The sequence below is a fragment of the Acartia tonsa genome, chromosome 3 (genome assembly GCF_053477335.1).
Source record: "Acartia tonsa isolate MP-2025a chromosome 3, ASM5347733v1, whole genome shotgun sequence".
In the NCBI taxonomy this organism is placed as follows: Eukaryota; Metazoa; Arthropoda; class Copepoda; order Calanoida; family Acartiidae; genus Acartia; species Acartia tonsa.
In genome coordinates, this window is record NC_137262.1 from 38296920 (window position 1) to 38324516 (window position 27597).

The 27597-nt window shown below is 30.5% G+C and overlaps 1 protein-coding gene across 1 annotated transcript in view; it reads left to right on the forward strand.

Annotated features, from left to right (window-relative positions):
* LOC145314073 (uncharacterized) overlaps positions 1-21628 on the forward strand; it is a 38533-nt gene extending 16905 nt beyond the window's left edge. Inside the window, exons 7-11 of the mRNA XM_080153820.1 lie at positions 492-530; positions 12824-12919; positions 13166-13375; positions 19084-19129; positions 20311-21628. Coding sequence (XP_080009946.1) covers positions 492-530; positions 12824-12919; positions 13166-13375; positions 19084-19129; positions 20311-20436 — 517 coding nt within the window. The 3' untranslated portion in view covers positions 20437-21628. The remainder of the gene's footprint in view (positions 1-491; positions 531-12823; positions 12920-13165; positions 13376-19083; positions 19130-20310) is intronic.
* Positions 21629-27597: the final 5969 nt, after the last annotated feature.

The window sequence follows — 27597 nt, forward strand, 5'->3', positions numbered from 1 at the left end:
ACTTAATTTGTATTGTAAAATGTTTTCATTTCATTAACCCTTTCAACTTTTTAGTGACCATTAGCGTCTAGACGATAGAAAATTCTTTAATATCCTTAGATTAAAAGCGATTTTAAAGATAGGATAATCTAATTATAAAAGACAACAAGGATACAAGTTCTTAAATAGCGTAGAAATAAATAACATTATACTTTTATCAATGCATATTTCAGTATATTGGGATTTGATCCTTTTTACAAACCTAAAAAAGGTTTACATTGACTTCATATATGTCCAAAGGTGGGTCCATTAAACTTTGAAAACCTTTGCTTTACAAAATACTTTAGATTACGCCCTTAACAAAAAAAAGCTTGGACTTCCCTGAATGACTATAAGGCGTAAATTAAGGTGACATGGGCTGACATATTATCGACGTTGTTGATGACATTTGGTTGCTGTGTTAATAATATATTTTAAAATATAGTTTTTGCCATTATCAAAATATTTTTTAGAAATTCTGTTCACAACAATTCATCAATAACAACGTTTAGGTAAGTGACGTAAATTCTAATTGTTATAATCGTTACATCTCAATAATTAACTTTGTCTGTGTCAAAATATATAACATATAATGTAAGCAATTAAGCCTATTTAGCAGATTATTTTATACAGAGGGAGGAGAGATTGTATTGTAAATTATACTGGTATGTACTGTATTAGATTTTCAAGGTAAATTAGGGGGCAAACAATAAACATTGTACAATGTGCTGCAGTTTATCATGTATGGTCTTATCCCTTTTCCGCGGACGTGTACAATTGATATAAAAAAAAATAAGATGAACTCAGATGTCATTTAATAATCGTTAGAATAAGATTTTGTCAAATTAAAGTTTAAGATCACGGGAGGTAAATTGAAATATGAAAAATTAAGATATTGTGATAATATTAATTTTCGGCCCAGGAAAAAGACAACCGTAATGTTAGATGATGTTTTTGGTATACATATGCGGATACAAAATCGCAAAAAAAATTATGTTATTAGAGAGCCAATCAAAAATATGTAGAAGATCTAATTTTTATATTTTTAACCAAAAAACAGAAAATTTTACACAATGAAAACATAAAAATCTATGTATTAGGAGTTATTATCAATAAACCAAGTTGGAATACAAAAACATAATATTTTGTCCGCAATCATTAATACATATTTCAGAATTGCATCAAGTCTTGTTTTTTTTCCAATCACAATATAGTAAAGGAATATCCAAAATTATAGTAATAGACTGTTCGTCTGTAAGACTGTCGGTTGTCAGAAGCAAAATAAAACTCAGTAATCTCTTTATCAATAGAGGTTTGCTCTACAGGGAAACTTTTTAATTGTCCTTTTTTTAATGCAAAGCTTTTTATAATTAGAGCGTGTGCGTTCGTACGTCCGTACGTCACAGTTAGCTTTTTTTGCTAATTTAGTAGTGTTATAATTTTCCTATCGATTTCATACTTTGGATGATGATTCCTGTAATAATACAGGATGTGTTTTTAAAAGTCTATATTACTATATTCTTATGTTGATATAATGCCAACTCAATAGTTTAATATTATATTCTCGTATTCATTCGAATCCGGTGGATAGGAACCGGTTCTCATCCATACGAAAAAACTATGTCTAGCATCGTATTATATCCAGCTTTCTACGAATATAAAAATGTACAATCATAAGATTAAAACTATTTTTTTAGCCGGTGCCTTCGGCACCTCGGGGCTATAAAAACTAGTTTTAATCTCATAATTGTACATTCTATATCCGCGGAAAGCCGTTCATAATACGATGCGAGAAATAACTATTCTTGTTGTATATCAGGGAGGGAGGGGACAATGGGCTGTTTATTATACTAGTCCCCAAAGTTTTATGATAACGTTTTCTTATTCGTTGGCTTAACAACTTTGGGAAGTTTTTCTTTATTTTGATTGGTTGGTTCATTAAGTTAAGTGTCCCAACGTTTCAACCACCCATTGTAATCTAGAAAAAGGGTAAATCTATTTATTATCATTTAAAGATGTACATAAATTTTTCACCATAGTCTTATCCCTTTAGATCCCTGTATTCTTGGTGTATATGCATACAATGTACATATGTGAGTACTGAACGGTTAGACATAAATTGTTCACTCTTACGGAATGCACGAAAAATACTTTGCCAATATGTTCCTTCATTACTATTAATTTCTAAGCTTTTTAGCTAATTTGTGATGATTTTCATGAAATTAAATAAACAATTAATGGTAAAGTTCTTCAATCCGTACCTTTAGGTAATGTTACAATGCACATAGGGGCAACAAGGGGCAACAATTCACCACCCCCAAATCAAGTTTTAAACATTCTATGAGTATTATCATACCCAATGTACATCAGATTTCAAAGGAATCGTAAAAATACGCTTTTTAAGTAAGCATTCTAATGCATGGAAGTCAAGAAATGCAAAAATTTTCTTACAGAAAAAGGCATACTTTTTGTGTTTCACCAACAATTTTAAAAGTATCATAAAATCTCTTAGAATTAACGTAATTAGACAAAATAACTTCTGACGAGTCATGCATTACATATATTTTGACAGTATAAAAGAAAAAAACACAAATTGAAGAAATTAGTCCTAAATAATTCTAGTTGAAGTCAAGATTTTAGTTTTTATTTGTTTGTTTTTTAATCAACATTTAAGAAGACAGTAAGAGGAAACGTGTTTTCGCCGGGTGTCGCCGGCTAAAAAAACGATATTTGATTACCCAAAGACATATTTTAATCGCCAGTACTGGTTTCATTTACCCCCCCGCGCCCCCGTAGGGGTTTTTAGCCCGTTTTCTGAACGTGGGTGCACGAAAAGCTTGTAAGAAAAGGCGTTTAAATGCGCTTTTAAAGTCAAAACTTAAGATATAATTCAAATAAATAAAAGACACAAAAACATAGACATATTGTGAAATATTTATTCTGACTTAGAATTAAAGTTAATAATAAATATTTTCAAGTTCTATTGCACTAAATGTTTGATGTTTTAATGTAACTAAATAATCGTTTCTATAGATTATTACAAATATCAGGGATCTAAAGGGATAAGACAAAGGTCAATAAATTGTTGTACATCCCCAATGATAATACACAAAATTACCCCTTGTGTAGATTAAAGTTAATAGTTAAAACGTTTGAACACACAACTGTAAAACTTTGGGGACTAGTGTTATAAACAGCCCAATGTCCCCTACCTCACTGCGGAAAGGTAAAGTTAATATGCAAATAACGTGAGGTTCTTATAATCATTCTAAATTGGAATTAGCAAGTAGTCTTCTGTCTGTCTATTGGTAATGCTTTTTTTTTAAATTATGTAGTTACAGGGTATTCATGCTTAAAGTCAGCAGTTTTATTTATAAAGGGAGGGGACTGTTAATTACACTAGTCCCCAAACTTCAAAGTTTTATAATAACGTTTTTATATTCGTTAGCATAAGAACTTCAGGAAATTTAATTGATTTTTTATTGGTTGGTTCATTAAGATGAGTGTCAAAACTTTTCAACCACTAATTGTCATCTACAGACAAATAATTTTGTAATATAATTTATTAAATATGTATCAATATTGGGGATGTACATATTAATCGGTTATTGTTTTGTTCCTTAGATCCCTAGGTGTTCATATATAATAAAAAGTAGCTTGATGTCTGTTTGTCTGTCCGCCCATCCCTTAAGATCTCGCTAACCACTAAACTGATTGAATTCTACTCTTCAGGGAATATATCTACTTGTCCTGTGGTTGTTTAAAGATCTTTTTCAAAAATAAAAATCCTCCTCAATTTTTTCATATTTCTATAATTAGGGTCGGTCCGTCCGTACGTCTGGTACAGTTAGTTTTTTTACTTAACTTAAACAGGCTAGAATTGTCCTATCGATCTCAAACTTTTCATGCTGATTTCTACAACAGTTAGGTACGACTTAGAAAGCACAGCAACTCTATAATCGTTACCAGAAAGTCCGTACATTCATTTATAACAAGCTGATTTTTACTTTTTTGACAACAAATAATTGTTTTGAATGTTAAAAATATCCTATTAATCTGATTTTTTGAATACTGATTCCTATTTCAATAACGTCTATTGTTATAAGCGAAGCATCTCTATAATCAAGTCCTAAAAACGTCAGTATGTAACATGTATTTAATCAGTTTTAATTACAATTTTGTATAGACATGCATTAATATTCAGTTCTGACACTTCAAAAGTGTTAATGTTCGTTTGTCCTTCCATTTCAGAGCTTCGCTTCTTTCATGGATGTTGTCATCCTTGTTTAATTACCTCTTGGGGCAAATCCCCTAGAGACTAGGGGCGAAGCCGCTAGTGTACATATAAACAGTAAACAAGAATCATAATATCATTATAAATATAGATATTAGTTAATAAAAATTTATGTTAATCATGCCCACATTTATAATGGATTTATTAAACATAAAAATAAAGTGAAACTTGTAGCTTGCTAAAATAAGGATCCCCATCCACCCCCATTTACACCATCCCCTCCCCTCCTACTGAAATGAATTCCATGACCCCAAATTTGACACTTTGAACACTAAAATCAGACTACAATTAACCTAGTTACACTTTAAAGGGCCCAAAAAGCTAGTGATAGGGTAGCAGCGCTACTAAAAAATTCTCATATTGCTCTGATAACCAAAACCCCTATTTAGACATTTTAAACACGAAATTCAAGATAGTTGATAAATAGATAGATGGATAGGTAGATGAATAGATATATGGATAGATAGATGGATAAGTAAATGGATAGACAGATGGATAGATGGATGGATAGATAGAGGGATAGATTGATGGATGGATAAATTGATAGTTGATGGATAAAGAGATGAATAGTTGATGGATAGATAGATGGATCGATATATAGATGAATAGAGAGAGATGGATAGAGAGATGGATAGATAGATGGATAGATAGATGGATAGATAGATGGATAGATAGATGGATAGATAGATGGATAGATAGATGGATAGATAGATGGATAGATAGATGGATAGATAGATGGATAGATAGATGGATAGATAGATGGATAGATAGATGGATAGACAGATGGATAGATATATGAATAGATAGATGAATAGTTGATGGATAGATAGATGGATCGATATATAGATGAATAGAGAGAGATGGATAGAGAGATGGATAGATAGATGGATAGATAGATGGATAGATAGATGGATAGATAGATGGATAGATAGATGGATAGATAGATGGATAGATAGATGGATAGATAGATGGATAGATGGATAGATAGATGGATAGATGGATAGATAGATGGATAGATAGATGGATAGATAGATGGATAGATAGATGGATAGACAGATGGATAGATATATGGATAGATAGATGGATAGATAGATGGATAGATAGATGGATAGATAGATGGATAGATAGATGGATAGCTAGATGGATGGACAGATGGATAGATATATAGATAGATAGATGGATAGATTGATGGATAGATAGATGGATAGAGTAAGAGGGGGGGCTATTTTCGGGAGGGGTTAATCTGGTAATTTTATATCTACCTTCATAAAATGACCTTTATCTCCATGTTCCTTTCAAATGACAAAAAAAAACATAAAAGCAAATTTGTTTGTTGTTAAATTACCTACAAAAAAGTATAAAATGAAATTTTTGTGAGATGAATTTTAAGGGTACTAAATAATTAAATCCCCTTTTTGGTTGATTTGCCCCAATGTGCAATGTAATTTAACATTTCTATTTAACAAAAATAAATTTTACTTTTTGGCATGGTTAAATGACCCTTTTGGTATATAAAATAGCCTCAAACCTGCAAACCTTCCCTAAAATCCTGAAAAATACAGAAGCAGTTAAAAATTGCCATATTTTTTGAATTGTGTTTTAAAGGGACACTTATAATGTATTTGAAATTGTGAGCAGAATTTTAAACTATTTTGTTTGGTATTGAAAAGGGTAAACAAATGTTATATTAATGTCGCATATATAAACAATAAATATTTATTGATTAAAGATATTGAAATAAGTAGTAAGATAGTTGTCTGTGTGTTATACAGTGTGTTTCTTAAGATCTTAAAAACTTTTTAATATAAGTTTTACATGATACTAATGAGCAAGGAATAGTAAGGGATAAAACAATGAACGGTGAATTGATATTTTGGTCACTTTTACATAGTTTTAAACCAACCAATCAAATTCAAAGTATTGAGTACTTGAGACAGCGAATAAGTTTACGTGGATATAAAACGTCGGGTACCAGTGTGATTTAGAATAACCCCTTCCTTGGTACAGTTTGTATATCTCTAGACTACCAAAATCAGAATTTAAAAAAAAACTAAAACTTGAGCATATGGATAATTTTTATCTTACATTGCCTTATCGTTGTATCCTCTCCGAAAACTTCATTACCCGTTAATGTATTTTTGGTAAAAGCCATCTTTAGAGGCACATGATTTCAATTTTAACTGCGGTTTTTTTAGAGATAAAAGAATATAGATAGATATTAAATAGAAAAATTTATCATAAAATATGAAGCGGTTTCCCTCAAAGTGACTAGTCGAGGACAGAACTTCCCCTCCCCCCCCCCCATTATTTCTAAATATATTATCAGGATGGTTTGGTCCCTCACTTTACTTTCAATTATTTTTAAATAAGATAGGGAGGATTCAGTGCTCTATAGGCTCTATAAGCTTTCGTCAAATAGTAAACTGAAACACAGATTTAAAATTTAATCAAAAAATGGCTTAAAACCACGGGGATTAAAATAATTCATTGAAAAGTTCAATAGTTGGTGAGATTTTTAACGGACGGACAGACAGACATTATTCTACTTTAACAGAATAAGTTCATAGTTGAAAAACTGTAAATATTGAATAATGAAACTTTAAATCATAAAAAAGCTCATTGATTAAACGGATCATATACTTCACCTAACGGCTGATTTTCTAAAGACATTTATTCTTAAAAACAAATGATAGATGATACAAATAAATAAAACTTTTGCTTTCTAAAGTAATAACATTCTCATATTCATTGGTTAGAATCTTTTACTAAATCATAATAGTATAAAATAGCTGTGTCCTAACATTTTGCTTAATATTTTTTTATCTACTGAAGAGTTAATTATGTTTCTCATAATTGGGTATGTTCATTGTCCTATCCCTTAAGATCCCTTAACAATAGGTATGAAATTAAAAATATAATGTTTGTTCCTAACCCAAAGGGTGATGAAAATTTTTCAGATATATGCCCTGAATATTTATTGCTCATTGATAAATTGGAGTGTTTTTGCAAACTGAAAAAATATTCATGCAAAAAATTTTAAATTTTGTTATTGACAGAACAATGCTTTAAATTATATTTGATGTTGGTCCTTTTGTATAAAAGTAAAAGAATTTCAGTCTGTCTGTCTGTTTGTACCGAAGAATCTCGCTAATCACTCAACAGATATGGTTCTCCTTTACAATGTAGTTCATCATATAAGGATCAAGAAAGGTTTTTAATTATTTTGGGGGAGGGTACCACCACTCTCCAAAAAGAAATCGGCCCACGTAAATGTTTTACAAAAATTTTAAAGAGTAAAATCAAACATTAAAGGGGGAGGGATTACTAGAGGCCCCTAGGAGCTTAACCGCTAGTGATGACATAAAGTCAACAAAAAATTAGCAAAAGAATTTTTTGCCAAATGGTAAAAACATTGATATATTATGAAGTCGCAAAAGGTCAATAAATAAAAAGAAACTGTTTATGTGATAAAAATCAAAACATTTTGAATTTATAAACATCAACTATTCAAACTGTTTTATGAATACCTAACTAAAAAATTATTGAAAAAAATGTGTCTATGTTTAAAAAACAAACATTCTATTATACAGGAATATCTTTTATTTTCGAAGTATACAACATTTTTAACATTACTCAATAGGCAAAAAAAGTTACAATTATTTACTATTATGTCGTAAGCAGTTCTGGAGTAAATGATTGACGTAGTAACGGACGTACAGACACAACTTTGAAGCAGCTACGCTACTTAGGATTGGTAAATCAGTTGAGTTTTAAAATTTCTGTAGACATCGAATAGTATTTTTAATAATTTTAAAGATTTATAAATTAGTTATTATAGGTCCGTTAAATTAATGTACAACCCAAATTATAATAAACAAAATTGTCTCCATTCTGTATATTGAAATTACTAGTGGAAATTTTTTAACTTTACTAGTTTTTAAATCCAATACAGTTTTGAGCCAAGGAATGAAATAACGTGTAAATAAAAACCTTGGGAACCAGTATAATTTACAGTCCAATGTCAACTCCCTCCCTACTGTATAAAGTTTAATTTTTAAAGGTATTGTACTGATATAATCCAGACAATTTTTCCATAACCAAAATACTAAATGGAATCCAGACAAGAAAATTTTAAATTTTACCACATTTGTAAAGAAACATAGCAACTCTACAGAATCATGATATATTCATATGCAGAATATTTTTGGTAACCAAGTTTATTTTAACGGCCCAATAACTTTTATTTTTTTTTAGAAAATCTAATGGTGTTAAATGGTTGGGTTATTTTTTTTACCTTTCTTTATTTCATTGGCTATTTTTAACAATGATATAACATAGAAAAAATAAATTTTCTGTTCATATGTAAAATCTGCTTTTGTTAGCTTTAAAATAACTTTAGAAAGCAACACGATCATGTTGTACAAGCCTTCAGTGTGCTAACTTTTCAACCAATAACTATAATTTTATTTACCATCCATTGTCTTATCCCTTAAGCTCCCTGTTGATAGGTGAATAACATAGTTATAACTGTATCAATTAATCATTGATAAAAATCAATTTCTTTGTTTGTAAACGGTCTAAATCAATTAGATAATGATTTGTGGAAATAAATCACCGTTTGACCATTAGATATGTTAATAGAGTTACAGATTTGGTTCGAGGATTTATTCTGTTTCAATGTCTCTTTTTAAAAAGTACTTTGAACTTGAAAATATGATTTTCTGGCTGCTATTTGAGATTGCTGCTGATAATTTGTCTGAAAATATCTTTTACCAAAGTGCATCCAATATACAACTTACTTGGACTGTCGTTCTTGCCACAAAAGACATTTATTTCTTTCATAATTTTATGATTTTCTATCATTCTTATATACCTCATTTTCATCCTTTTTTTCTTTATTTTTATGACTAATGACTATTTGCTATATAATTTACTTTGTCCACTTGTCCATTCATGATTTTTTGTGCTTCGCTGCTTATAGATATTGTCATCCTTGTTTACTTCTGATGTACTATTAATTGTTGGGTTCGGACAAGCGTTTATTATAGAGTAGCTTCACTACTAAATTGTCGAATATTTTAATACATTAATTAATAGTTTAAGATGACCAGAAAGTAAAAATGCACCCTAAAAATCTTCTATAATCTATAATTAATCTATTGCCTTGACCTATTAAGCAAAAACGCACATGAAAGCATAAAAAGACCCCAACCTTTCCATTTTTTCATAAATTTGGGGGGATTATTATTTTCTAATGATTAATCATCTATTAATCCCGTTATTGAGATGATCATTAAAACTATTTTTTATATTTTTTTTCAATTCTTTTTTGAAAATTAAAAAAAAATTCTACAGAACAGCTACTCTATAACTAAGGCCTGTCTGTATATATATCTGTCCCTTACATTGTTATTTTGTTTAAGAAATCTGACAATTTATACCTTGCTTTTTTGACGAATATAATAAATTTAGAATCATAGATTGATTATAACTTAATGTCATTTTTCATTGATTTATTTACAATACCTGCTGGAAAAAGACTTAATTTCATCTTCTTAACTGCTACGAGAGGTTTTTATGTAGTTTTGTTTGATATATAGAAAATTAAGTTCATATCTCGGCTACTTTTTAATTGATTATGTGAGATGAGTTGGGTATAGAGTCCAAACCTTAAAAAAAAACTCTTTATAAAATAGACTCCCCAAGAAATAGTTTAAAACCACCGCAGGACCAGTATCTATATTCCCTAAAGAGTAGAACAAAATTGGTTCAGCAGTTACCGAGATCTTAATTTTATTATAATTGACAGACTATTCTACTCTATATCATATTAGCGGCTTCGCCCCTAGCCTCTAGGGGGTTTGCCCCAAGAGGTTCAATCAAACCAATTTTTCGTATTTTCGTATTAAAATTTTTTTTTTTTGGGGGGGGAATTTTCCTTTTTTGGGGGGATTGGGGGTGTCTTGCCCCGCAAGAAAATAGTTATAAACCTTCCCGGGACCTATGAGAAGCTACCCTGTAAAGGAGAACCCGATCGGTTCAGCGGTTAGCAAGATCCTTCGCTACAAACAGACAGCTAAACAAACAGACAGACAGACAAACAGACAGACAGACAAACAGACAGACAGACAAACAGACAGACAGACAAACAGACAGACAGACAGGCAGACATCGTACTACTTTGTATTATAGATGTATGAGACATCTGTAGATATGTTGATCATATGAAAATCTATTTTATAGTGTATTCTAATATTTAGATTTTCTTTTTTTAAGATTTAGACCTTGTTAGCCGTTAAAGTAGGCTATAGTTCAGTTTTTAAAATCCAATAACATAAGAATTATCTTATTCTACAAAAAAAGGAAAACTAATTTTAAAGCCCTGCAGGGTTAAAGTGTTAAAATTTTATATGTTTTTATAGGTTATTTTTTAGCAGGGAGGGTGGGGATATTGAACTTGTAATACACTGGTACATTAAGTTTTTTTTGTAGGGGGAAAAATTATGTTTTTAAAACTTTCAGTAGCACGGGGTGCTATGTACAGCTAGCTAATTCCAGATATCTTGAGGGATAAGACAATGGACAATAAAATGGTTTACCTCCCCTATGATGAAAAATACTATTGCCCATTCTGTATATTAAGATATTTGGTTGAAACTATCTAATCAAAATTCAATAAAAGTAACCAAAGTTTTAGATCCAACGAATAGAATGACGCGAATAACTTTGGGTACCAGTGTAATTTACAGTCCAAAGTCCCATTTATCCCTGGCTCTTGCAATATAGCTTCTTAGACTGTAGAAAACTGATTACTTAAATTCCACAGTCCCGTAATAGAGATATTACAGCAGAGTGTATAATTATGGGGAATGGAGGGGGCTAGAACACCCCTTGAAGAAAAATTGGGAGCTGTACATGATCCCAAAAAGGATCGAGTATTCAAGTTATCTAAAACTTTAAACCCCAAAATTGTTTACCTAAATATTTCCACCCCATATTCTGAAAAATCCGCAATCTAATATTATTAAAATAGAAAAATACCCTTATGTATTACATCTTAGGTAATTAATCATACATACTTAATCTAAGCCAGATCAAAATATTCACAAAAAATAGCAAAAAAATTTAATAAAAGATAGCATAAAAGTTAAAATATTCAACCTTTAATTAACATTTTGTTGTCATAATATTGACAATAGGTTATTAAATAAAAGAGTCTGACGTTGACATAATAGATGTATAAGTATAGATGTATAATCGAGACAACTACCTGGCCAAGTTGTGAAGACCCTTTTTCTCTTCTAGCAAATTTCATTCTCTCCTTTTGTAGGGGCTCGGCTGTGCTTATAAATCCAATGCTATTAGCTAATTTCCTGATTCAAAATCGGGACCGGATCTCGGCCTAGTGGGCAGATTTTAATATAGCTCATGTCCCATCTAGTCTTTTACTTTAATGTTAACATAATATTGAAATGTTAATAAATGCTAATTTATTTGATATTCAATATTTATCATTTTAGCTATTTAAAATGCCTAATATTAAGTTGGATTATATGAGCGCCAAATTCCAAAACTGTTATTTCTAAATGCTGACGAGTCAATTTCAATTTTATACATTTTTTATGAAAAAGAAAGAAACAAAGCATAGTTTGTTAGAAAATGTTATGAAAGGAACTTTATGATTAGAAAGGTTAGAAGAAAAAACAAAAACAGTAAGTTTTGAAATACATGGATAATAAGATATATAAGTTGGAAGGAATTTTAGTGTTAGGGGGAGATTTGAAATCTGCATCAAATTTTAAGGATTTTTTTTTATAAAATTCGTTTTTTGTATAATTCTTTATCTAAAAGCGGAAATACAATTTAAGGTAATTAATTTTGACCAATAGGATAGGTGGATTAGAAACTACCTGCGCTCTAATTGGGTGAATGATGTACGATACTTAAGCTTCTTTAATCAGAGCGCAGAAATTTTCAATCCACCAATCACACAGATGTCAAAATTAATTAACTTAAAATGTATTTCCGCTTTTAGATAAAGAATCATACAAAAAACGAATTTTATAAAAAAAAATCCTTAAAATTTGATGCAGATTTCAAATCTCCCCCTAACATTAAAATTCCTTCCAACTTATATATCCTAATGGATAATCTATTATGAGTTAAGACAATGGGGAAGATAAATTCATGTATTTTTATGGACAAAATCACCCTTGTGTAGATCCAAATTATTGTTAGAAAAGTACGTACACTGTTAGTTTTAATCAACCTATAAATATTTTGATAAAAGTACACAAAGTTTTTTTTTCGTTTAAGAGTATAAAGTGCAAATTGAAGTGTACAGAGAAGGTTCATAACCATTTTCGTTGTGGGTACGGTACCTCAACACTCCCTAGAGAAAACTACCCAAAAATACACCCCTTAAAAATTACTTGTTAGTTGCTAGTGTCAAGTAAAGAGGCTAAATTACTATGAAACGATTGTAATGTATAACTATATGTTTTATTACAGGCCAACTGTAGACCTGGACAACCTGTTGGTGACAACAACCTTGCGGCCTCCAGATCCACCCGTCACCACGGCCTTCCTCCAGGAGCCCAGTCCTAGGCATGATACCTTAAATTATTTTTTAAACTAATTTTTCTAATAGATAATTACCATGTTTAGGGACTTTTAAGTATTTGAAGGGTTACTTAAATAGCATAAATTAATCCTTAGTATTAAAAATAAAATGGCCTAAAACCAACCTCAATCGCATGTTTTTGGTTTGCAACCTATAATATGCTAAGGTATGATTGAAATATCATTGTTGAATAATTTTTATTAAAAAAATAATTTAAGTATCTATGATAGAACGACACCCCCGCCCCCAGAAACGACCCCCGCCACAGAGAGCCTTGTAACGGTGCCCCTGCCCAATCTTGAGGACGAGGCACACAACGCCATAACGGGAAGTCGCGACGGAAGCGGCGGTCGGCGGAGAGGAAAGAATAACTTCCGGCGGATCGGCGTTAATGCCAGGTTTTCTAACAATTTCAGACCAACGCCCAAGCCGTTCGACAGGCAATTTAATAATTCTTCATTAATTTTCAAAATAATCTTTTTTTACAACAAATATCGCAAATTAAAAAAATACATTTTAAATACGATGCTACTCTATAAATAAGAACATACGTCAACTTTATTATTGAAATTAAACACCTACTTGTCTTGCTAAATAAGATATCCAATAAACATATCATATGCAGTGTTTTATTGATATATCTACTAAAATTGTTCTACTTTTTTCATGTTTAAGGGTCAAGACTAAATGTAAAAGCAAATGAGTGAAAATCGTGCTAATGTAAATGTCAGTAATAACCTATAATTACCAATTCGCATCGAGTTCAAGATTGGATGGATAAATAGATATAATAATGATGAATGAATAGAGTTTCTACCTAATTCCCTTCTTTAATGAGTAATATTATACATTCGGTAGCTTTTATAAGGTTTAAGAAAGAGATGTAAAGTTTTTTTACCCAACAATGTCTTAGTTTGGTTGTAACTTTAACCATTTTAATAATTTAAAATCATTATGTATTAATAACTGATGGACTTAGTCAGGGTTGGACATGGACATAATATAAAATAATAATCAATAATCCTTATACTAAAGTAACATGATGTTTGTGTGTTTGTACCGAAGGATCTCGCTAACCGCTGAACCGATCGGGTTCTTCTTAACAGGGAAGCTTAAAGTATAGAGACTCCTACGTAACATTGCGAGGTATCGTAGAAAAAAAGCAAACATTTAAAGTGCCACTAGAGGCTTCTATGGGCGTAGCCGCTAGTATAAAATAAAACAGTAAGTTATCACTGGTACGAATTAAATTTTTTGTACTTTTCAGGAAAGCTTTATGAATTTCTTATGAAAAACAATATTTTTTACTGATACAAAAGTTTAAAGCAAAATTGTTATTCTTCAGACTAAATATCTCTGCCTGGGCCTCAGAATTAATGAAAACATTTAATTGTCTTGTTAACACGGCCAATTAGCCCTTTCTCTCATTTAGGATTGAGAGGGGGGGGGGGGCAGAGTCAAAATGAAGAATTACAATTTGAAGGGACAGTTGAAATATTGTGGATGTTTATTATAAATATTAATATTTTTACTTCTACAAAAGTTGTAGAATATAAATATATCCCTAAAAAAAGGGATTTTATGAGATAAGACAAATAACAATGGACCATAGATTGATATACCTCACAATTATAATAAACAAAATAACTGATTCTTTAAACACTGCTAGTTTAAACCAATCAATTGAATCTAGTAAAAGTGTCGGACTGATTATGACGTAAAATAAATAATTAGCCAATGAGAGGCCACTATAAATTTTACCATTGGTAAATAATGGCCTTTCATTGGCTAATTTTTTTTACGTCATAATCAGTCCGACACTATTACTGGGTTCCAATCAATTCATTTTTATTATAGTCATCCAATGCGATAATTTATATTTTAAAACTTTGGATACTAGTTTAATTTACAGTCAAATGTCCTTTAATAATTTGTGAAGCTGTTTTTAAGGAAGACAAAGAAAGTCCCTCAATGATGTCATAAAAATGAGGGACGAGAAGAGGAAGAATGGGAAAGAAAACCCCTAAAAAAGAGATGGATAATCCCTCGTTTTTATGACGTAACATGCTGATTTTTTTAAGGGACTTTCTTCGTCCTCGTTTATAATTATTTTGAATTATACCATGAATTAGGCTCGGTAGAAAAATAGAAGGCAAAATAGTTTTTCGTTAGCTGAAATGTTAATGAAATGTGAAAAAAAATATTATATTGTTTATTATAAAATCCATAATTTAATTTATTTTTTACACTGTGGTCATGCTTTTTGTGATGACCACTTATGCCCGGGGCTTGACCAATAATTCTGGCGCTGGATGGGGGGGATAAATATGATTGAACTCTGACCACTTTAACTTTTTATTTCCCTAACAATATCCCCCTTCACCCCATGTCCTGTTTTGCTCCAATTTTGCACATTATAGATTTGATAATTTGCAACATTATTGGACTTTTAGATTTTTTTTGTTTTAATTAGCGCTGCTACTCTATAGCTAAGATACGTACATTCGTCCATTTAATGAAAAATAAATGCAAATTCTTTGTTTATTGAAGGATTTTAAAAACATAATCTACTTAAAATTTTGGGCTTTAACTGATTAACTATTGTTTTTTTTAAATGTCTTTCAAACATCGACTTAATTGTTCTTTTTATCAACATTGCTGCGGTTTTTGATGAATCAATGGTCCTTGTTTTTCTATTTATATATTAATACTTAAAAAAAACAATATTTATTAGACAGTCAGATGGAAAGAAACATTTAAATTATGGATATATAAAAAGAGGATAAATTATACTTTGCACAACCCTATCTCCAGTAAGCTCTGTATTTTTTTAATTTAGGGGATAAATATTTCATTAAACTTAAAAACTACTGAAACCTGCTAGAAAGATGTACCAATGTTATATATAGGTAGACTAATTTAACGTATCGGTATGCCTATATATTTTTTATTTATTTTAATTTAAATTCATATTCTCAACAATGTTTGAAATATAAGTTAAATGAATATAGCTATTTAAAATAGTATGAAATAGGATTTCTAGTAAACAAGCTAAGGTTTTTATTATAACAAAAATTATTTATCGCATCATATTATAAACAGCTGCAAATATTGAAGATTAAAACCAGTTTTGCTATACCAGAACGGCCGAAGACCCGGGCCAAAAAAACTAATATTGTGTTTGTAATACGATGCTATACATGTATTTTCAGAAAGGCTGAGAACTGATTCTAATCCAGCGGATATAAAGCGTTTTGTAAGCCATACTAGGAAAAGAATAACTAAGTACAGTAGCAATAAAAGTCAATAAAGTTTTAAATATAACAGTAGACTGTTATACATTAATTATAAAATTTTACAAACATAATATTTAGCAATGAAATGTACTTTATTTGTGGCATTCAAGGCACATAAAACAAAGGTTGTTGTCAGTTTTAATTTCAAGAAGATGTATTTTAATGAGCTTTGCTTGCTAGGGTCTTTTAACTGTTTTTACTTCCCCATATATCATATTTATTTGTTCAGTTTTTAGCAGGTAGGGAAGGGACATTGGGCTGTTTATTACACTAGAACCCAAAGTTTTATAATAAAGTTTTAACAGTCGTTGGCTTGAATTTTGATTGGTTGGTTCATTAAGTTGTGTGTCCAAACGTTTCAACCACTATTTGTAATCTATTTAAATGAGAACTTAGGATTTAGATTTTTCTTTGCTTGTCAAGTTTGATTTCAGTCAGCAATTGTTAATCATACTGATTTATATCCTATTAGTTGCTTCGCCCCTAGCTTATAGAAGAGAGCGGGAGGTCAGTAAAGTAGCTTAAGACCCAGGGAGTAAGGGAGGGGACAATGGATTGAATATTCAATTTTTAAGAGTCTCAGACTTTGGGTACTGGCTTAAAGGGAATGTGCACGAATTCAGCAGGTTCTGACTGACTTTGGGTACTAGCGCATTAATGCCCCGCTAACTAGCTGAGTTAGTTTTGAATATAACAGACAGAAAAATTTGTTATTGATGGCTGGTTTTAACAAATATTTTTTCCCAAGAAAATGTCATTTCATGTATAGAAACTCTACTGTGATATTTATGTATTAAACAATCTAAGAACCCCTTGAATTTAGGTGGCAGTTTAAAATATATGAGAAGGGTTGACGAAGTTCTAAACAAGATTTTTCTAGTGATTAATTACAGAATGTTTACTACATTGTGATGTATTGGTAATTTAATTTTCAAGTAAATGATTTTTTCTTAGAACTAATTTTGTTCTAAATTATATTACAATAATCCCTTTACAATTTTGGGTCAAATTTTCTTGATAAATCTGGTTTTCATTGCTTTTCAGCGAAAAATCTTAAATTGAATTAATTGCCCATTGTCCCCTCCCTTACTCCCTGCTTAAGAACACCTCCAAGACATTTATCAAAAACTTTTCGAAAAAGTACACTCAATCTGACAAGTATTTTCCAAAATCTTTTTAAAAAAACCTTACCATAAAAAAACAGACTTCAAAACATAGTTATTTTTTAAAAACTTTTTGGAACAAAATGGCGGCTGCTGTTCTTGAGGTCTTAATGAACAGATAGTCCTAATATATAAAGTAGATTATTTTGTCTATCCCTTCCGATCTTGCTAACCCCTTAACCCATTTAGAAAAGCTTTACATAGCTTCTGGATGGTTTTAGGCTAGTTATTTCTAAAAATAAGTCTTTTAGACTTTTCCTTCATATATAAAACCCAATACAAGACAATAGTATAGTAGCAAAAAAATTATATTCATATGAACAAGGTTGCGTGATTTTTTATAGCATAAAATACTCAGCACTCCCCTTACATTAAAATTTATTGATATAATTATCTAATTTTCAGATAAATTTGATGCGCCGAATCTTTTTAAGATGAAATCTACTGCAAAATTTTAATATTTTAAATTAATTTGCTTGTCAAAATATTTTATCTTTGGGGGGCAAAGTGTTTCCTAAGTATTGCAAAAGTAACAGCACAATATTTTACTCAAAATTATGCTTTATTTATCTATTTATCCGAAGCTTAAGATTTGAATAACTACTGAGTGATTGTGATTTTCTTTTAAGGGAAGATTCACAAAGGCCTAGTGATGGTTTAGGGATATTTTATTTTCAGATTTAAGGTTTGAGATAGTTTAAGCGATTTTCTAGCTCCCTTCTACCACTTCGAATACAGAGCCCCTGGAAGCTAGGGACGTACGTAGCCGGTTGGCATGCCTATAAACAAAGTTTTGTTACCCCGGGCTTTCGGCCCCTCAGGTTTAACAAAACTGGTTTGATTTTTTTTTATGTTAAAATGCGGAAACACCTTTAGGGGAAGATCTTTCGAGGATATATTTTTAATAATTTTTGTTACATATGCACCTTAGCTAATCAGATGCATTAAGGCCATTTGCAGTAGGGATTAATTACATAAAATTACTTTTTGAAAATTTGAAGATAATACCTGCCATTCTTAAGAGGAATATAAAAAAGTAAAGGCCCGTGCTAGCAAGTTTTAATTTCAGGATTTTTATTTTAATATTCGTGGAAAATTTTGTGTTATACGATGCTATACATGATTTTTCATATGACTGAGAATCTGTTTTAACCCAGTAGATATTAATCGGTTTCGAAGCCATACTAGAAAAAGTTTCTTAGACCCATTTTTAAGATTTAACAAATATTACAACAATTTAATATATGGCTAAACTACATCAACAAACATATGAAAATTCAAACATAAATGTATCATTTTTAAAAACTATGCTTTGCTGGTCATTTTAATAGGCCTTATAAGATGGTCAAACGTACTTTTGTGTTTGATTTATTAGCCGTCTCTAGATATACGCTCTATATATTATCATAACGGATATAGTATACGTGGATAAATTAACAGGAAAAGTTTGTCGTTGATTTAGGTTGCTAATATGGACCTCATTTATTGATCTATATACACAAAACTTACTTAAACTTTTTTACGATTAATGTGTTAAAACAAATTACAATAAGCAAAGCAAAAAATATATAAAAAATTGACTTTAGTCTAATCATAGAAGTAAACCAACTAATCAATTAATTCAACTGTAAATTGAAAAATAAAATATTTAAATTAAAAACAATTTAATGAAGAATAATTATATTGTAGTGGATCTAATTTTGAGGAAGATTCTTCTGTAGGTAGCATTGCTAAGGTAAGCTTGGAACATAATTCTTAGCTAGTTGTAAATATTGTCCTAATTAATGTACAGTGAAAAACAAACAGTCTGACAAACAGACAGACAGACAGATGTAGGTAAGCATGTAATATAACTCTTAGCTAAGTCTAAAGAAAGACAGACAGACAGATAAGCAATCAAAAAGAGAAAACAGAAAACAAGGATGACAACATCCATAAGTAGCGAAGCTCAAAAATTATGTATAGACATCTGGGGAAAATGATCTATAGAGTATGTTATAAAAAACTTCAATAATAAAAATCACGAAACCTTTTTAAATTAAACCCGTTTATCTTGAACAGGAGTTAAGAAAATCACAAAAACTTTAAAAACTAGGAATCGATCTAGCACCCAAACTAATAAGGGTACCGTAATAAAACTTGATGGAAATATGTAGAGTTTAAACTTATTCAATCCCTGAAATTTTCAGCTGTCTATATTGTATAGGGATCGAAAAAATCAAGAAAATCTAAAAATCTAGGAATCGATCTAGCACCCCAACCAATAAAGGCATTTTAATAAAACTTGATGGAAATATGTAGAATTTAAATTTATTTAATCCCTGAAAATTCCAGCCATTCATCTTGAACAGGAATTGAGAAAATTGCAAAAAAGTAAAAATCTAGGAATCGATCTAGCACCCCAATTATTAGACAGATGGACAAAACAATGTATAGATTAGATGCGCACATGTCATAGTAATCTTCACTTAAAATTTCAGCTGTCTTTCTCTAATAGGAGCCGAGAAAATCACGTTTCCCCCATAGCGTTACTGACTGACTGACTGACGGACAGACAAAGTGAATTATAGAGTAGCTTCGCTACTTAAAAGCAGACAGATAAACAGAAAGACAGATAGACTAACATGTAGACAGACTGGAAGAAAAATAAATAGACATACAGATAAACTGACAGGACAGACAATTAGTGAAAGATACAGACAGGCATCAGACATAATCACAAACAGACAGACTAACATACAGTCAAACAGACAGACAATGTACAACTAACTGACAGAACAGACAGTCAAGCAGAAAGACTAACAATCAGATCGACAGATACACTTACAGATAGATAGACAGACAAACAAAAGTAAAATAGACAGACAGACATAAAATATCCTAATTCCGAAATTTTTATTTAATATTCTTTTTCAGGAGGTGACAACTGTACGCCCCAAATCTGTCACAGAAATTGTCAAAGTTTTCCTTTCGGATCAAAAACTATTCGAACAAGAATTCGATTACTACGATTACTATGACGATAAGAAACGAAGAATTTAGAACTCCAAAAAATCTACGAAAAAATGGGCAAAATTAAAAATATCTAGTCAGATATTGGGCATTATTTTCCAGTATGGCTCCGAATGATTTTCTGCTGGATTAAAACCAGTTCTGAGCCATGTTTTGCGATGTATTATAGACAATTTTCACAATTTTTCATTTTTTACCCATGGAAAATTGTCTTTAATACAATAAATATGTATTACATTTAAGTGATAAATCTCTTACCGTTTCTAGTGAACAATGAAAGCTTTAAGTCTATGGTAATGCAGCTTTAATAAATTATTGAGAGGCTTCGCCTCTCCTATATCAATTAATGGCCAAATTTGGAAAATTATCAAATGTTTTGTTTAAATCCAAAATTCATAAACAAAAAATATTTCTTACTTTTTTGGGCCTTTTATATTATAACTATTACATCAATACTGTATAATTTTAAATTTTTAATATTAAAACTTTGGTATATAGCTTTAATTTTCTTTATATACTCTGTTTTTCTCTGTCTCACATGACAAACGAAAGCTTTAATATTTTTCTGTTACTTCTTTATATTCTATTTTTAATTATTGTAGTATTTCTTTACTTTTTTCTTTAAAGTTAAGGCTTTAAAAGGTTTTTATTGGTTCAATAACTTCTTTTATTTTTTATGAAAAATGCGTAAATTTCAAAATTTAAAAACTTTCAAAATCTTGACTATAAAAAATCTCCAAACGAAAATAAATAAATTTTCGTGCCATACTCTGGAATTGGAAAGTATACTGAAAAACCTAATGGCGTGCAAAGGGTTTTGGCATGAGGTGCGTGAAGCGCACCCGAAAATTTTGACATCCCCCTAGAACCAAAAACACGACCATCTAATTAGATTTAACTTTTTTTTCAAGTATACTTTCCTTTCCTATACCTAAACAATTACAAATTCATTTCATATCTTTTTTTTAATATTGTATCTCTATATTTTAAATATTTTCTGTTTAAAGAATGTTTTTTGATATTTTTTATTTTACTGTATGGAAAAATTGTGAGTGCCATTTTTAAAGTTAAAATGGACAATATAAGCGTGAATGTTGTATGATATTGTAAATATGTTATAATTACTCTCCATCTAGATTATTACTTCCAATGTTTTTAAAACTCCTGTTTTTTTTATATTTTACCTATTTTGTTAATGAAACAAATAAAACTCTGTGGTTAATTTGTTCTTGTTTTTGCGTCCGTAGCAAAGCTGCCTGCTAAATTGTAGTGAACGGTTCGATTTTCGGTCCAGGCTGTGTCATAACTAAGGACATTAAAGCTTGTACCTACTGCTGCTTTTCCCAACAGCTATTAAAGGTATACAAATTATTGGTGAAGATTTCCTATATCAATGAGCATCAAGTATATAATTTACATTGTCCGTAAGTCTGTCGGTAATGCTTAAAAAAGCTTGTCCTTCCATGAAGTTTTAGTTCTTCGCTATATTGTCATCCTTGCTTATAAAGTTTGTAGACAGTTACTGGCTTGAAAATGCTTCGCCTCTATTGAAAATTTAATGAAGAAACTAGCTGCTTCGCTCCTAGAAGCCTCTAGTGGCACTTTAAATGTTTGATTTTGTTTAAAAATAATACGATACCTATCTATGTTGCGTAGGAGTCTATATACGAAAAAAAATGTGGTACCCTCCTCCCCCAAAATTGTTATAAACCTTCCCGGGACCTATGAAAAGCTACCCTGTTAAGGAGAACCCGATCGGTTGAGCGGTTAGCGAGATAATTCGGTAAAAACATACAAACACACATACAAACATCCTGTTACTTTAGTATATGGATAGAAAATTTAAGATTTCATTGGTTTTAATTTTGCTAGAGAAGATGACTTTGCAAACGGAAGCTGAAGAAGGTTATGAACCAATTTCAAGATACATCAAGATTTAAAATATGCAAAGGATAATATTTTGTTTTAAAAAATCGCATGTTTTGCAAGTTGAGCAACTACATATAAATCAATTAAAAAAAATTTCAGTATGGCTTCAATACCGATTAATAACCGCTGGACCAGAACCGGTCCTCAGCCATATTGAAAAATTATGTATAGCATCGTATTGTAGACAATTTTTCAAAAGTATAAAAATCATAATAGTTATTTATCGCATCGGAGTTTAGACAACTCTTAAAATGAAAAGATTTAAATCATTTATATGATATTAAATGATATTTGTGGAAAATTTTCTTTGATTCGATACTATACATGATTTTTCAGCTTTGAGATAATATCTTCTCAAAATATTATAAACCAATCTTAAATATATTCTCAAAAGATTTAATACGCTAGATGGACACCCAAAAATCCGTCCAAATAAAAAATGAATACCTACTTGTTTATGTTTCTATGTTCATGATTCTTACTGATACTAGCAACAAAATGAAATATGACACTTTTCTAACCAATAAGGCTGTCGGATTGTTCCTACTCTCTGTTACAAATGGTCTAATTTAGGGATTAGGTATCTATACTTTCTATATATTAAATCTCTTGGTATTCATATCCCCAAACAACTTCCGGGCTCTCTAAGTGAAGATATACACTATACAAAACTGCTAGTAAAACTGCGAATGGTCCAATATGCTGAATTTTTAGACTTTGGTGGATTGAACCAACCACTCGCGAAAGAATTAATGTTTTGTTTAAAAAATTTGGAATGAAAGGATTATTTTGGGGGATGTTACCTAAACTTTCCCTAATTAACAAGCACCCCCCCCCCCCCGACAAAAAAGAAGTTTTTCTTCCAACAATTGCCAAAAGAAGCTTTCTTGTAATTAGCTATTTAAAGAGTAATAGTTATTTATCATAATATAGAAACTTTTCTGCGGATATTAAGATAAAAATTATAAGATTAAAACCAGTTTTGTTGGCCTCGAGTGTCCAAAGTCCTGTGCTACATTCGAGGAAAACGGTGCTAAGCATGTATTTTTTTCAGAATGACTGTGAAACCGTTTTAACCCAGTGGATATTAATCGGTTTTTAAGGCACTATGGAAAATAATTGTACACTTTATGTGAACACATTTACTTACACATGTACATGGGAGTCACGACTTCATAACCCTTCTTGCTACAATTTTTCAATCTCATCAACGCGAGGCTCCAACTATTTAATGTTCTCCGAATATGACCAAAAAAAGAGTTTCTATATACATCAATGGCTGTTATCTATGTAAAAATGATTAGGGATCTAAAGGGATAATACAATAACCAATAAATTTATGTAAATCCTCAATGATGATACACAAACTTACTCCTAATGCAGATTAAAACTAGTGGTTGAAACGTTTGGACCCTCAACTTAATTGACAACCAATCATAATAAGTCCCCAAAGTAAAAATTCTTATAAAACTTTAAGGACTGGTGTAACAAAAAATCAAACGTCACCTCCCTCTCTGAAAAATAACCGTCTGTTGGGAGATTTTAAAGTTAAACAACAAATGTGTTATATAAATCAGGTAGGAAGGGGACATTGGAATGTAAATTATACTTCGATCCCATGTTATATAAACATGACCAAACTTTTTCAAAGTTTTTGACCATGATAATTAAAATAAAACCAATTCCAGTGGCTTTGTTACAAATAACAACCAGCCAGAGAGTCCTTTAAAAGAATTTACCTTGTTCAGGTATTCAGACCACTTTTCTGGTGTTCTTTACAGTCAACTCTGTTAAGGATAGTTTTAAATTATTTAAGCACATAAAATTGAGCTTTTATCATATACAAAGAAATATAACAATAAATAAAAAGTTTTAAAAAATTGTAATAAAAAAATAGAAAAAATAAAAAGTTTATTTTAAGAATTGTAACTACTAAATTAGCCAATCACAAATCGCAAAAATTGACGAATCGGGAAGCTCAACCTATAAAATTAACCTATAGAATTGCCAGTAAAAAAGGAGAACGTTCATACAATATATACAATAGATACTACAATAAATATAGTGATGTTAAAGAACATGTAAAGAATGAAAAATTATGAACAAATATGCATCAGTCTGTTTATAAACTTCAAAACAATGCAGTTAAAAATACAGTATTGTTTCTTGTGTTTAAAAAATATCTGCTACATTGCATTGTCTTTTGTTTAGGTTTGGTTCAGGTTTGGTTCAAGCTAACCCTTTAAAGCCGAAAATTATGATTCTTAAAATAAAATTATTTTTTCATTATAGTTTTATAAAACTTTTTCAATTTTGCTTAGAATAGATTCGTAATATTTTTCTGATTCTAAAGGTATATATGAACCCATGTTTTTTATGTCTGTTTGAGAAAATATTTAGGTCTAAAGTTTTTATTAAACCGAGGTTAAAAAAATAGATTTTTTCAATAATTACTCAACAGAATTTTAAAAGTAAGGTGTCAAATTATTTACTATTTTTGTTCATACTGGCCATTTTCTTCTTTTATTTTGTTGCGTTTTAGTACCTTAAAACCGACTTAATTATTTTTAAAAAAAACTTAATTACTTAAAAAATAAGAGGTCTACAAAAAAACCGATTGCATATCTGAATTCTATGAAAAATTTTACATTTACTACTTACTGAAAGAACCGGCTAGCTATCTTAAATAAAAAGCAAAAAAGTTGATACACCTTCATTAGGTTTAAAAAACATTTTGAATGTTAAGGTTTTGGTTTTAAAAACATTTCAGCAATATTAATAATTTTAGAAATATTCTTGGGAAAATTAGATACTCCTGTTGGATTAAACAACATCGAATGTAAAAATGCTTACATTCCTTGCATTTTAACATTTATGGTGAAATTTTTGTAATATAAGTGTCTTTCTTTAGTAACTCAATTGTGCCTAAGGATACACAGAGGACATAAGACATGACCTTCATCCCATGGTTGAGATTAGCTTGTGGGGCATCTGAGGGCCAGATGGTGACTAGTGTTTTACCTGTATTACCTTGCTAATGTGGTAAAACTGACCATAATATTTTCATTCATATCATGAGTCTAAATCAAAATATTTAATTTGTCACAAGCCTGAAATAAAATACATATGGGATGAAACTAAAGTAATTTGATATGGGTTGTAAATTGTTATAAACAATCTAATGTCATAGTTTGTATCACTGAGTGGACTTTATATTTCTAGTCATAGACAAATGGATATAGAATATGTGGATATAATGACAGAGAAAAATTGTCATCAATATTGGTTGCTAATATGGACCTCATTCATTGGTCAGTTCAACCAGTAGTAAGGTAGGGGAGGAGAGGGTGTATCGTTATTTTAGCCAGCTGGAATTATCACTTTAATGAAAATCTAAATAAAATCAAGACACTTGCATTATCAACAATTGTATGGCACTCAAAGGAGAACAGATTTAAGGATGCTCTGTTCAAATTAGAATAAGTTTTTAGGTCAGTTAGGATTTTTCTCGAACACTGCACTGGGTATAATTATATGTGTTAGTTACTTTAAAAAGTATCATTTGACAATTACTAAGGAAGCTTACAATTGGTTCCCCCTGTTAAAAGGATTTTCAAACCAATATTACATAAATGTTTACTAGAAAAACTTGGATCTTAATACTCCTGAATATCATGATATAACTGTACAATTCAGGTCTCTTTCAGACTTCAATTTTACTGTTAAAACTGTACGTTTAAAACCCTCCAAGATGACAAATTGTCAAGTCGTCCTTAACAAGATTCTTCCGTCGTCGATCTGCGACCCTCCCTAAAAGGAAGTGTTTAAAAAAAAAAAAAACAGCAAAAAAATATTTTCCAGACGGATAGGTTTTAGGCAGAGAGATTAATCTACCATTAACCATTCGTATTGCATATATATAAATAGAAGAGACTTCATTTTATCGTCCTCTAAAGGTTTTTTCATGTGAAGCTTAAGACTTCTATAACTACAGAACTGATTGAGCTCAACGAAGATTCACATAGGTCCCGAGATGGTTTTAGGCTATTTTTTCTGCCCCCCTACGCCCTTTCAGTTCAAAATTTATTAGGCTTAGAAGATTTTTAATGCCTAAATATTTGGTTACATTTATGTAGCATCACTAAAAAATACAGGAAGGAGGGGACATTGACTGTTTTTTTACACTAGTCCAAAAATTTTTAATAAACTTTTCTTATTTTTTCGCTTAACAACTATGGGGAATTTCATTAAATTTTGGTTCATTCAATTGAGTGTCCAAACGATTTAACCACTAAATGTAATCTAAAGAGCGGCTAATTTTGTGTACCATTGGATATAAACATTAATTTATCGGCCATTGTCTTATCCCTTTAGATCCCTGAAAAAAAATTATTCGTCAACTATGGTATGAAAAGGATCTGATAATTACAACACAGGACCCACCCAAATTCTCAGGAATAGATTCTGCTGGGGATTTTACATCTGAACAAAATATGTAATACCTCCATCTTTTCTAGTCAAATAAAGTTATTGTCAATAAAGTTTTTTTCCAGTATGGCTTCGAAACCAATTAATATCCGGTAGATTAGAACCAGTTCTCAGCCATACTGAAAAATCATGTATATTATTCAATTACAGACAATTTTGATCACTAACATTTAAAAACCGGGTCTAACAAAACTTGTTTTAATCTTATAAATTTTTCATTTTTATATCCACTGAAAGCTGTCTATAATACGATGTGATAAATAAATATACTGTATTTTATCTAGGAAAATTTAAAAGAGTTTCTTAAACATGTATACAAGGTAAATTAATTTTTATTTCATTATTTAAAAAGTCCCAAATAGTTAAACCATTTTGAGCTATCTTAACATAATAGCCTACTTATCCAAGCTGTTGCGTGCACAGGAAACTTTTACCCACTAACCCCCTTAATTTTTTGTCTAAATAATAGATGTATAATCCAGAAGAAAAAAACTGCCCTAAGTGGCAGGAACCCTTTTCGTCCTCTACCAATTTTCTTTTCTTTTGTAAGGACTCGGCTATTGAGGGTACCTGCCCTGAAGGGAGAATTACATTAAGCTGATGCCGTCTCTGTTCTATACTTTCATGTCTAATCAATTCTATTCCTGATCAAATCATATTTCTCTTATGTAGGAAGCTTTTTAAAAATTTGTCAGTTAAAGAACTGAGATTGTTTTTTTTTTTATTTATCAGAAACATTTTAATTAGTGAAATTATGGTATCTATTCAGGTTGC